This window comes from Macaca thibetana, chromosome 11 (genome assembly GCF_024542745.1).
Source record: "Macaca thibetana thibetana isolate TM-01 chromosome 11, ASM2454274v1, whole genome shotgun sequence".
NCBI lineage: Eukaryota > Metazoa > Chordata > Mammalia > Primates > Cercopithecidae > Macaca > Macaca thibetana.
In genome coordinates, this window is record NC_065588.1 from 89226546 (window position 1) to 89240216 (window position 13671).

The window sequence follows — 13671 nt, forward strand, 5'->3', positions numbered from 1 at the left end:
AAATTTGTATGTTATTGGGAATTATATGAAGTAGAGGTAAAAAGTGAAGTAGCAGGAGGGAGAGAGGATAAATTAAGAATGAAAAAGAATGGAATCCAGAGAACAAGAAAAAGGAATGAAATTTGATAAAAAGGACTTTTTTCCAGTGTAATAAAGTAAGAGAAAACAGGTATGGCATAGGTATGATAAAATAAGAACATTTATCTAATGGTTCCTATTTTCTCAGTTATATATAAGGTGACTGAGAGAAGGTTAAAAAGAGACAGATTTCAAAACAAAGAAGGTACAAAATAACTATCTCAGAAAGTAGGAAGTTAATCCTACTAATACGATATTAACAGTATTGCCAAGCACTGCACAATACCAATACCCATTGGAATTGTTTTTTGGTGTTGTTCTGACTGAGGTCAACTAAATTATTACTAGATTCCTTTGAGTTCATCATATCACAAACACAGTTTGGAACTTTTTCTTAAAGACATTTCCTGAAACTTGTTCTTAATAAAGTCCAACTGATACTTTTCCTCCCCTCTCGCAAATTTGTAAAATCTTACTATGGTTAAAATATATATACATGGAGACAAATAATAAACAGATGGTCAGAGAGAGACAAAACAGAATGATGAATGGACAAAAAGAGGACATATCCAGAAACGTATGCACAATACACAATTGTCAACCAAGAGGTGGAGGAGAGCAGAGAAAAAAGACTGGGTAAGGACTACAACTAGGCCTTCAAAGGGGCAACTGACAAAAGTGTCAGAGCAAACTGTCAGTGTCTTGATCTCTTCGTGGCAGTATTATGGGTCAGTGTTATGTTCTTCACATTCCTTATCTCCTTTTTTTCTATAATCATCCAATGTTACTTATTTATTAAAAATAATATTAATGCAACTAAAGCTGATTTTCACATTTTTTGAGGTTTTTTCACTTATTTACAATACTTTCTCCATTCATTTTTAATATAATATATTTATATTTAATATAATGTCTTTAATATCAAAGACGAAAGTCCTTACAAAGTCATACATGAAGATAGTAAATAATATGTAAATTTTATAGATAACCCAGTTTTTCCTTAGTGCAATAGTTCATGACAGTACACACACATAGATACTAATTAACCTGTAATTCTTTATAAACACACATTTTAAAATCTTCAGTGAGATGGCATTAGCATTAAAGACAAATTGGCAATATTATTTTTCAGAGTCTTAATATACACTTTCTGTCTCACAACTAGGCACAGGTATATAGCTACAAGTATGTTTCAAAAGTCACATTCCAACTTATAAGAAAAACTTATGAGAAATTTTCCTATACAAATCACCAATTGTTACACCAAATATTTGCTCATTTTCCCTTAAATACTATTGAATTTTATTGCCAAGTTATTATCATACCTCTGAAGAGCTTTCATTATTGACATCCACTGTGTTTATAGGAGTTGCTGATGAATCTAAATCAGAACCTTGAGAGCCAACTCTCCCAGGAGTCTGGAACACAAACAGAAGGGGGAAAAAAAAGCAGACATTAACAATATATTCATAGGCCATTTAATAATCTAAACCTTTTCACATAAGAAAAGTAGATGTCTTTACAATAATAACAGCACTAACAGTATCCTTTATGGAAGACTGTACCTAATGCTGTATCAGAATCTTTATATATATGCATTTCTCTCATTTTCAGTCACTTTAAATTAATAAAATATATACAACGCTTTTCAAAGTCTTCAAGTCACCTTCACGAAACATCTTATTTAATCAAAATGACATCTCTTAAGACAGATAAGATGGATGTTATCTCTGTAGAGAAGAAAACAGATTTAAAGTAGGAAGTGACTTGTTCACCACTGTACTCTTTTGTTTTGGTTGTTTTTTGAGTTGGGGTCTTGCTCTGTCACCCAGGCTGGAGTGCAGTGGTGCAATCTCGGCTCACTGCAACCTACGCCTCCCAGGCTCAAGTGATCCTCCCATCTCAGCCACCCAAGTAGCTGGGACCACAGGCACACACCACCACACCCAGCTAATTTGTTGTATTTTTGGTAAAGACGAGGTTTCACCATGTTGCCCAAAATGGCCTCAAACTCCTGAGCTCAAACAATCTGCCCACCTCCGCCTCCCAAAGTGCTGGGGTTACAGATGTGAGCCACAATGCTCAGACTACCATTGTACTGTTAACAAAAATCAGAAAGTCCTCAAGATGCAAGCTCAAGGAGGAAAAAAAAAGAAATCAGAAAGTTCTCAAGATCCAAGTTAAAGCAAAAAAATCAGAAGATGCAGAACTAAAACGCAGATCTGATTTCTTTGACAATGCTTTCTCTTTTTTTTTTTTTTTTTTTTTTTTTTTTAAAACAAGAGTCTTGCTCTGTTACCCAGGCTGGAGTATAGTGGCACCATCTCGGCTCACTGCTATCTCTGCCTCCTGGGTTCAAGCAATTCTCCTGCCTCAGACTCCTGAGTAGTTGGGACTATAGACACATGCCACCATGTCCAGCTAATTTTTTTGTGTGTATTTTTAGTGGAAACAGGGTTTCATCATGTTGGCCAGGCTGTTCTCGAACTCCTGACCCCAAGTGATCCCCGCCTTGGCCTCCCAAAGTGCTGGGATTACAGGCGTGAGCCACAGCGCCAGCTGGCAATGCTCTCTTTTCTACACAAACTAAAACTACAGTGATTCAAGTGTGCAAAAAAGACCAATGCAGCCCAAGTTATCAAGTCCCCATCACCTACCATTCAAACCAGTCATTAACATCCATCTCCAATACTTGATATGACACCATCAGAGGCACATTTTGAAGGGTTAAAGCTCTTTTCCCCCTACACCATTTATCACTTAGCATTATCATTTATTAAAATCTAGGTGTTACTTTTATATCAAATTGCTTTTTGGATGAATTTGAAACATAGTAAAACACTGCGTAAAAAGAGATTTAAAGCACAAAAACTGACTCAATAATACTCATCAAAAAATATATAGGTACATGCTAGCATTATCCACACTTTACACATGAGGGAACCAAGGCATAGAGACTAAGTAAATTGCCCAAAGTCAGATGGGTAATAAAGGGAAGAAGGGATTTTAATTAGAGCAGTATGGCTCTTAATCACTAACCAATACTCCTTCTCTGTTAGACATCTCCACTGAAATGCCCCTCAATCACCCAAGATTCAAAACACCTCACTACATATTTGCCTCAAGATGTAACATCCTGTACATCACTACTAAATGTTCAACCTAAATGCCAAATAAGGATGAATTCATAATGCTATATTCATCAAAAAGATTATAAAAACTACATACAATGGAAAAATATACATGATTTAAATTATATATGAAAACTACTGATATAAGAAAAAAGACTAAAAAGAAATATTCCAAAATTCAAATTATGATTTCTGTAGTAAAACAGGAATCTTCATTTTCATGTTTTTCAGTTTTAGTTTTTGCTACTTTTTTTTTTCAGAATTTTAGATCCACACTTGAATTGCTTTTATCTTGAAAAAAATGTTTTATGTTAAAGATAAGCAAACCTCCAGTTGAATAGACAGCATTCCTTTTTTTTCCCTCATGCAGATACTTTGCACATTTATTTAGAGGCATATCTCATTTTATTGTGTGTCACTTTATTGCACTTTGCAGATGTGGTGCTTTTTAGATATTGAAAGTTTGTGTCAACTCTGCCGTCAAGCAAATCTATTGCTGCCATTTTTTCAAAAGTGTGTGATCACTTTGTATCTCTGTGTCACATTTTGGTAATTCTCACAATATTTCAAGCTTTTTTATTATTATCATATCTGTTATGGTGACCTGTGATGAATGATCTTTGAAGTTACTGCAATTATTTTGGGGCACTACAACCCATACCCATATAAGATGGCAAACTTAATTGATAAATGTTGTATGTGTTCTGACTGCTCCACTCACTGGCCATTTCCCAGTCTCTCTCCCTTCTCCTTGAGCCTCCCTATTCCTTGAGATACAACCATATTAAAATTAGACCAATTAATAACCCTATAATGGCCTCTAAGTGTTCAAGTGAAAAGAAGAGCTGCTCATTTCTCACTTTAAATTAAAAGCTAGAAATGATTAAGCTTAATGAGGAAGGCATGTGGAAAGCTGAAACAGACCAAAGGCTAGGCCTTTGTGCCAAACAGCCAAATGCGAATGCAAAGAAAAAGTTCCTGAGGAAATTAAAAGTGCTACTCCAGTGAACACACAAATGATAAGAGCACAAATTGCTGAGAACATTTTAGTGACCTGGATAGAAGTTCAAACCAGCCAAAACATTCCCTTAAACCAAAGCCTAATTCAGAGAAAGGCCATCTCTTCAATTCTACGAAGGCTGACAGAGACGAGGAAGCTGCAGAAGAAATGTTTGAAGGTAGCAGAGGTCGGTTCATGGGATTTAAGGAAAGAAGCTGTCTCCATAACATAAAAATGCAAAGTGAAGCAGCAAGTGATGATGAAGAAGCTGCAGCAAGTTATCCAGAAGATCTAGCTGAGATAACTGATGAAGATGTCTACGTTAACAGATTTTCAATTCAGGAAAAAACAGCCTTCTATTGGAAGAAGATGTCATCTAGAACTACTATGGCTGGAGAAGAGAAATCAATACTGGGCTTCCAAGTTTCGACTTCCAAGCTTCAAAGAACAGGGTAATTCTTGTTAGGGGTTAATGCAGCTGATGACTTTTAAGTTCAAGCCAATGATCATTTATACCGTTCTGAAATTCCTAGGACCCTTAAGAATTATGCTAATGCTACTCTGTGCTCTATAAATAGAACGAGAAAGCCTAATTAATAGCACATCTGTTTACCACATGGATCACTGAATTTTTTTTTTTTTTTTTTGAGACGGAGTCTCACTCTGTTGTCCAGGCTGGAGTGCAATGGCCCGATCTCGGCTCACTGCAAGCTCCACCTCCCGGGTTCATGCCATTCCCCAGCCTCAGCCTCCTGCCTCAGAGTAGCTGGGACTACAGGCACCTGCCACCACGCCCAGCTAATTTTTTTTTTTTTTTTTTTTTTTGTATTTTTAATAGAGACAGGGTTTCACCGTGTTAGCCAGGATGGTCTGGATCTCCTGACCTCATGATCCGCCCGCCTCAGCCTCCCAAAGTGCTGGGATTACAGGCGTGAGCCACTGCGCCTGTCCAGATCACTGAATATTTTAAGCCCACTATTAAGAGCTGTTACTGGAAAAAAAAAATCCTTTCAAAAATATCGCTGTCTATTAACAAGTCACCTGGTCACCCAAGAGCTCTCCTGGAGGCATACAAGGAGTTTAATGTTGTTTTCATGCCTATTAATATAACATCCACTCTGAAGCCCATGGATCAAGGAGTAATTTTGACTTTCAAGTCTTATTATTTAAGAATATATTTTGTAAGGCTATAACTACTATAGTGATTCCTCTGACAGAACTGGGCAGAGTGTGTGGAAAACCTTCTAAAAAGGTCACCACTCTAGATGTGATTAAGAACATTTGTGATTCATGGGAGGAAGTCAAAATATCAACACTAACAAGAGTTTAGAAGTTGATTCCGACCTTCATAATGACTGTGAGGGGTTCAAGACTCCAGTAGAGCAGATACGGTGGAATCAGCAAGAAAACTAGAATTAAAAGTGGAGCCGGAAGATGTGACTGATAATTTTCTTTTTTTTTTTTTCCTCAAGACGGAGTCTCACTCTGTCACCAGGCTGGAGTGCAGTGGCGTGATCTCAGCTCACTGCAACCTCCGCCTCCCGGGTTCAAGCGATTCTCCTGCCTCAGCCTCCTGAGTAGCTGGGACTACAGGTGCATGCCATCATGCCAAGCTAATTTTTGTATTTTTAGCAGGGACGGGGTTTCACCATGTTGGCCAGGATGGTCTCGATCTCTTGACCTCGTGATCCGCCCACTTCGGCCTCCCAAAGTGCTGGGATTACAGGTGTGAGCCACCGCGCCCAGCATGACTGATAATTTTCATGACAAAACTTTAATGGAGGAGGAATGGCTTCTTAGGGACGAGCAAAGAAGGTGGTTTCCTGAGATGAAATCTACTACTGGAGAAGATGCTGTGAATACTGTTAAAATGACAATCAAGAATTTAGAATATTCCATAAATTTAGTTGATAAAGCATCAGCAGCTTTTGGGAGGACTGACTCAAGTTTTGAAGGAAGTTCTATTGTGGGTAAGATGCTATCAAACAATGCTACAGGGAAATTTTTCATGAAAGGAAGAGTTAATCAAAGCAAAGCAGCAAACTTCATTGTTATTCTAAGAAACTGCCACAACTCCAACCTGACCAACATGGTGAAACTCCGTCTCTACTAAAAATACAAAAATTAGCCATGCATGGTGGTGCACGCCTGTAATCCCAGCTACTCAGGAGGCTGAGGCAGGAGAATCACTTGAATCTGAGAGGCGGAGGTTGCAGTGAGATTGCACCACTGAAAGAAAATAAAAAAAGGAAAAAAAAGAAATTGACACAGCCATCCCAACCTTCAGAAATCTCCACCCTGGTCAGTCAGCAGCTATCAGTATAGAGGCAAAACCTTCCACAAGCAAAAAGATTATGACTAGCTGGGCAAGGTGGCCCACATCTGTAATCCTAGTGCTTTGGGAGGCCAAAGCAGGAAGATCGCTTGAGACTAGGCATTTGAGACCACTCTGGGCAACATAATGAGACCCCATCTCTACCAAAAAAAATACAAAAATTAGCAAGGTGTGGTGGCATGCACCTGTAGTCCCAGCTACTAATGAGGCAGGAGAATAGGGTCTGGAGGCAGGGAACCTAAGGCTGTTTCACAGCGACTTCCTAGAACTAAATTGAAAGGAAAACCCTAACTTTCCACACCTAAGTAACAAAAGGACCAGAGGCTACTCCCTTTAACCTTTTCTGAACGGCAGATGGGAAATTGGCTATCCACAACAAATCAGATTGCAGGCAACTCTTCATTTGCATAGAAGTATAACTGTGTAGCTTCACCCTAGGCTCTGAATGGTTGCCTTTTGCAACCAATCAGATGTTTGCACAGGAGTGTGACCTCTGTAATTTTACTTCAGCCTCTGGTTGGCTGCTTTCTGCAACCAACCAGACTGATTGTGGGCTACTACTTCATTTACATGAGGTGAGCGTGAAGTGGCTAATGGGAAACGTCCAGGGAGTATTTGGACCCAAGAAGATTCTGCATCCAGGCCCTTGAGCCGCTGCTCAGGCCCACTCCCACACTGTGGAGTGTACTTTTGTTTTCAGTAAATCTCTGCTTTTGTTCTTTTGTTGCTTCATTCTTTCTTTGATTTGCTGGGCATTTTGTCCAATTCTTTATTCAAAACGCCAAGAACCTGGACAACTTGGCAGTCACAACCCTCTACCAGTGACACTAGGAAGGCTGAAGTGGGAGGATCACTTAAGCCCAGGAATTCAAAAATACAGTGAGCTATGATCACACAACTGCACTATAGACTGGGTGACAGAGCGAGACTCTGTCTCATCAAAGAAAAAAGATTACAAATCACTGAAGGCTCAAACGATTGTTAGCATTTTACAGCAATAAGATTTTTTAATTAAGGTATCTACTTAATTAGACATAATGCTATTGCACACTTAATAGACTACAGTATGCTGTGAATATAATTTTTATATGCACTGTGAAACCAAAGAATTTATGTGACTCATTTTGTTGCGATACTTGTTTCATTGCAGTGATCTAGAACCAAGCCCGCAATATCTCCGAGATATGCCTATATACAAGTATGCCTATATACTTGTATAATTTTTATATAAATCGGGAAACTAGAACAAATACAAAATAACAACCAGTAATTAAAGCTACAGAGAAACTCCCAAACTCTTCTTAAACATACTTTTTCAAAGAAGGGTATAAGATTAAACTTTTATTTCATATTCTGGATACAGTATTAACCTAGCATGCCATGACAAGGTGGAAATAAAATGATCTTGAACCTTTTTTAAAATACTTATGTTCTTTAGGATTCTCAAAAGAACTCAGGGTTCTGTGAGGTTCTGTCAACCAAAGATGACAAAGAAGGAACATTATAGCTGGGTGAAATGGCTCACGTCTGTAATCCTAGCACTTTGGGAGGCTGAGGTGGGTGGATCACTTCAGGTTAGGAGTTCGAGACCAGCCTGGCCAATATGGTAAAACCCCGTCTCTACTAAAAATACAAACATTAGCTGGGTATGATGGTGCACACCTGTAATCCCAGCTATTCGGGAGGCTGAGGCAGGAGAATTGCTTGAACCTGGGAGGCAGAGGTTGCAGTGAGCCGAGATCGTGCCACCTCACTCCAGCCTAGGTGACAGAGCGAGATTCCATCTCAAAAAAAAAAAAAAAAAAAAAAAAGGAACATTACTGTGTAACTATGTCTTTTTCTTTTTTTTTTTTCTTTCTTAGAGACGGGTCTCACGATGCTGCCCAGGCTGGTCTTGAACTCCCAGGCTCAAGTGATCCTCCGCCCACTTCATCCTCCCAAAGTGCTGAGATTACAGGCAAGAGCCCCTGCACCCAGCCTATGTTTCAATAAAGATGGTTAGAGAACATCAGAGGCACAGTTCAGAAAGAGACAGGCACTCTACTAATGAGAAAAAAAAAAAAAAAAAAAAAACAGAAACATTGTTAAGAGATGGAGGAGGCAATAACTATCCTGTCCAAGAATAGTAGCAACCACCACACCAAGGCTTATCGAAAACAGGTAGAAAGTGGCAGAATTTCAATAAAGTACTAAAGATGAAGAATGCAAAATGAATCTCTGGCCAAAGGCAAAAAAAAAAAAAAATGAGAGGAGCTGGATATGAGGAGTCTCCATTTGGTTGTCAGTATCAGGAGACACTACCCAAAATGATGAAATTGTAAGGCTTTCATCCTCAGAGAAGTTAGAGAAGGTTAAGCCAACCAATACATGAGTGAAATAAACATGAATTTTAGATACCACCTATCTAGATCAAATCCCACTTCAGCCTAACTTCAATTTGCTACAGGCTTTAGAGAGGTTGCACTTATTGCCAGGTCTCAGAACCTGAGCACTACCTCCTGCCTCAGCATGGTTGCTGACCCTTCTTCTGGGAAGTTTCCACTTTCTAGACAAGCAGACAAAGCTTGTGAAATAATCAAAGCAGTGATGCCAAGGATGTCATGGCAGAAGGCCTGGGTTCCTGAGCCACTGAGAGCTCACAGGGCTGGATTTGACATTCCTGATGCATTACAGAGGCACATTCATCCTGCTGACACTGTAATCTGTCCTCATTGGGAAAGTCAGGATCATCTTCCTGGGCACTGAACAGGGTCAGCTTTTAATCTAGTCTCTTCACTTTGTGGTGGGACCAAAGGTGCTGGAAGAATTAGGGGAGAGGGAGCAGCGGGCCTCTATTTTCTCCTTCCTCTTGCTCAGTCTCATTTTCTTTGTCCTTACAATCTTCCTAAAATGCCTATGCTTTTTTGGAAGTTGATCTAGCTTTCTTTTCTGGACTGGAGGCACAGCAAGATATTGTGAAACCTCAGCCACATGACTCTTGGATGTCTCCTCCAATGGCTGTGATAATGATTCCAAACTTTTCTTCAGAGGGTCATTCTCCCTTGGGTGGAATTTATCTTCTGCATCTTGAGTATTTGGTGATAGGTTCAAGTGTTTTTTTTGTTTTTTTGTTTTCTTGTTTTTGAGACAGAGTGTCGCACTGTCTCCCAGGGTGGAGTGCAGTGGCGCGATCTCGGCTCACTGCAAGCTCCAACTCCCAGGACCACGCCATTCTCCTGCCTCCGCCACCCAAGTAGCTGGGACTACAGGCGCCCACTGGCTAATTTTTGTATTTTTAGTAGAGAGAGGGTTTCACCGTGTTAGCCAGGATGGTCTCGATCTCCTGACCTCGTGATCCACCTGCCTCAGCCTCCCAAAGTGCTGGGATTACAGGTATGAGCCACCGCGCCCGGCCCAGGCTCAAGTCTTTAGTGACATGTTTGGGCGATTGGAGATTCCTAAACTCTGTCACTGAGGTTTTTTTTTTTTTTTTTTTAACCTACTATGCTGATCCCAGCCAGCTTTGCAGAAACAAGGAATCACAACAAAAGGGACCAAAAGTCAAATGATTTTTTTAAAAAGGTAGTTAACACCCTGACTGTTTCCAATGATGTATCCTTAGCTATCACAGATACAGGAGGAATACTGATCTCAGATTTCTCCCCTCGACTTATCTAAACGCATTCAAGGGCTTTCAGAAAAAAAATCCTCAAGTTCTTCTCAGCCTAGGGAATCTCAGATTTCCTGGTACAGTATGGAGGAGCAGGCCTCAGTCTCCACAGTCCCTTTAAATTTTCCCAAAATCTAACATTCTAAAACTGTCTAAATTTATCCAGAGTATGTTTTTACTGTGTTCATTTAATGCCCACAAAATTTTCTTGTTTTCTTATCAGCTACAGTCCTGCCAACACCAAAGCAAGATTCATTCCCAAAATAATATAATTGAGACATGAATTTATAAATAAATAAAAGCCAATTCTGGATTTAATGATACATTCATGGATGTGGCAAAAAGTAAATGGCGAAAACGTTTTAAAAGAGCACTTAAACTTTGTTTTGTTTTTGTTTTGTTTTGTTTTGTTTTGTTTGAGACAGTCTCGCTCTGTCACCCAGGCTGGAGTACAACAGCGTGATCTCGGCTCACTGCCATCTCGGCCTCCCAGGTTCAGTGATTCTCCTGCCTCAGCCTCCCCAGTAGCTGGAATTACGGGCACACACCACCACGCCCAGCTAATTTTTATATTTTTAGTAGAGACAGGGTTTCACCATGTTGACCAGGCTGATCTCGAACTCCTGACATCAATTGATCCACCTGCCTCAGTCTCCCAAAGTGCTGGGATTACAGGCGTGAGCCAACATGTCCAGGCTAAATTGGATATTTAATATAAAGAACTGTTCTATAAAACTAGAAATTCATTTTTGATTCATTAACATTTCAATAGCTTCACACTACGATGGTATTAAGAATAATGAAAGATACTGGAAACAGGAAGTTATACTTCCAAAGAACTGTATTTTCCCCATTTCTGTTTCCTTTATTTTTCCAGATGCCAGATGGCTTTTCACTAAGGTTTTTCTTGACTGAGAGGAAGTAAGTAATTCAAAGAAATATTGTACTTTTTTTTATTTTTGTAAAGATGAAGTCTCCGTATGTTGCCTAGGCTCATCTCGAACTTACGGGCTCCAGTGATTCTCCTGCCTCAGCCTCCCAAAATGCTGGGATTACAGGTGTGAGCCACCATGGCCACCTGAAATAAGGTACTTCTACATAATCCTATTATCACCACCAAAAATACCCTTTCTCAAATTTGCCTAAAATAATCCTAGTAAATATACCTAAGTAAAGCCCAAGAGGCACAGGGAGTAAACGGGGAAAAAAACAAGGAAACCCTCACAAGATAGGGGTTTTTGATGCCCATATTTTAAGTATACTCCTCATGATTGCTGTTAAATTATCTAAGAACTTCTTGTTCTCTTTTTTTTTTTTTTTTTTTTTCAGACGGAGTTTCACTCTTGTTGCCCAAGCAGGAGTGCAATGGCACGATCTCGGCTCATTGCAACCTCTGTCTCCCAGATTCAGGCGATTCTCCTGCCTCAGCCTCCCAAGTAGCTGGGACTACAGGTGCACGCCACCATGCCCAGCTAATTTTTTGTATTTTTAGTAGAAATGGGGTTTTTCCATGTTGGTCAGTCTGGTCTCAAACTCCTGACCTCAGATGATCCGCCCACCTCAGCCTCCCAAAGTGCTGGGATTACAGGTGTGAGCCATTGCGCCCAGCCTTCATTCTTGTTCTATTTTTAAACCACTAAAATTCCTTTATTTCAATGAGAAGCCCAAAAACAATAAAATTAACTCTAAATAAACAATATAAAGCATTCTGACTTTTTCACTTATAAAAGTTTTATTTTGCAAAAAGAATGGGATTGGAATGATTTATGCTAAAAATTTAAAGTGATAGGCTGGACACAATGATTCACATCTGTAATCTACCACTTTGGGAGGTCGAGGTGGGAGGATCACGTCAGCCCAGGAAGTCAACACTGCAGTGAACTGTGATTATGCCACTTTACTCCAGCCTGGGCAACAGAGTAAGACCTTGTCTCCAAAAAAAAAAAAAAAAAAAAAAGAATTTCAAATATTATTAAGATGGAACCAATCTTAAAAACAAGGTAAGTATCACAATGGACCAAAAATAAAATGGAAACATAGAGTATCCAGGATTCTGGAACCTAAAACAGGTAGAGGCAGCTAAGTTCAGTAATAAGAACCAAAATCGCCCTGGATGTGCAAGGTAACAAGAAGCCAGGCCCACTGTGAAAACTTAGTAATCGGGACAAGGCAACTATCTCTTGCAATGAATAGAAACTCTTTAAAAAGCTGTAAATCCGGCCAGGTGCGATGGCTCACGTCTGTAATCCCAGCACTTTGGGAGGCCGAGGTGGGCATAACACGAGGTCAGGAGTTCAAGACCAGCCTGGCCAACAGGGTGAAACCCCATCTCTACTAAAAATACAAAAATAGCTGGGCGTGGTGGTGGGTACCTGTAATCTGAGCTACTCGGGAGGCTGAGGCAGTAGAATCATTTGAACCTGGGAGGCAGAGGTTGCAGTGAGCCAAGACTGCGCCACTGCACTCCAGCCTGGGCAACGGTGCAAAATTCTGTCTCAAAAAAAAAAAAGCTGTAAATCCTGCCATGCACTGTTTAGGCCCAAAATCTGAGCAGAGCTTTTCCAGGTAGAGATGAGAGGGCATTCCAACCAAAGCATTATTTGTAACAGCTTATAAATCATAAGCAACCTATATGTTAAAATGAAGAAACTGTTAACTAAACTATGACGTAACTGTTCAATAGTCTTGACAATTAATGGGATAACTGTGTAGGTTATAAAGTATGAAGGTTATGTAGAAAAATGAGAATGCAGTCAGAAGCGGTGGCTCATGCCTGTAATCCCAGCACTTTGGGAGGCAGAGGCAGGCAGATTACCTGAGGTCGGGAATTCGAGACCAGCCTGACCAACATGGAGAAACCCCGTCTCTACTAAAATATAAAAATTAGCCGGGCATGCTGGCAGGTGCCTGTAGTCTCAGCTACTTGGGAGGCTGAGGCAGGAGAATCACTTGAACCCGGGAGGTGGAGGTTGCAGTGAGCCAAGATAATACCATTGCACTCCAGCCTGGGCAACAAGGGCAAAACTCCATCTCAAAAAAAAAAAGAAAAATGAGAATGCATATGATATATGATATAGCTACTATGAGAAATAAAAAAAAGAAAAAACAAAAAAAAGAAAGAAAAGAATGTATATGATATAAATCCTGAATTTGCCAAAGAGGTAAATATAACATTGGAATATATTATGACTTCAATTACATAAAAATATACACACACAAAAAGATTAAAAGGTAATCATACAAAATCAATGAGTTTCATGTTAGGGTGATTTTTTTGTTGTTACTTTTCCCCCTTATATTACTGAAAAGATGAGATTTGTGTTAAGATGATTTTATTAACCACCCAGCTACTTCCACCCATAATTTTTTGTTAGTGTTGTCATATTACTTTTTAAAGTTTTCTTTTTTTTTTTCTTTTTCTTTTTTTTTGAGATGGAATTTCTCTCTTGTTGCCCAGGCTGGAGTGCAATGGTGCGAA

The 13671-nt window shown here is 39.6% G+C and overlaps 1 protein-coding gene across 1 annotated transcript in view; it reads right to left on the minus strand.

The window, feature by feature from the left end:
* The window catches only part of EEA1 (early endosome antigen 1), a 163337-nt gene that overhangs the window by 125114 nt on the left and 24552 nt on the right, over window positions 1-13671 (minus strand). Inside the window, exon 2 of the mRNA XM_050747138.1 lies at window positions 1404-1496. Coding sequence (XP_050603095.1) covers window positions 1404-1496 — 93 coding nt within the window. The remainder of the gene's footprint in view (window positions 1-1403; window positions 1497-13671) is intronic.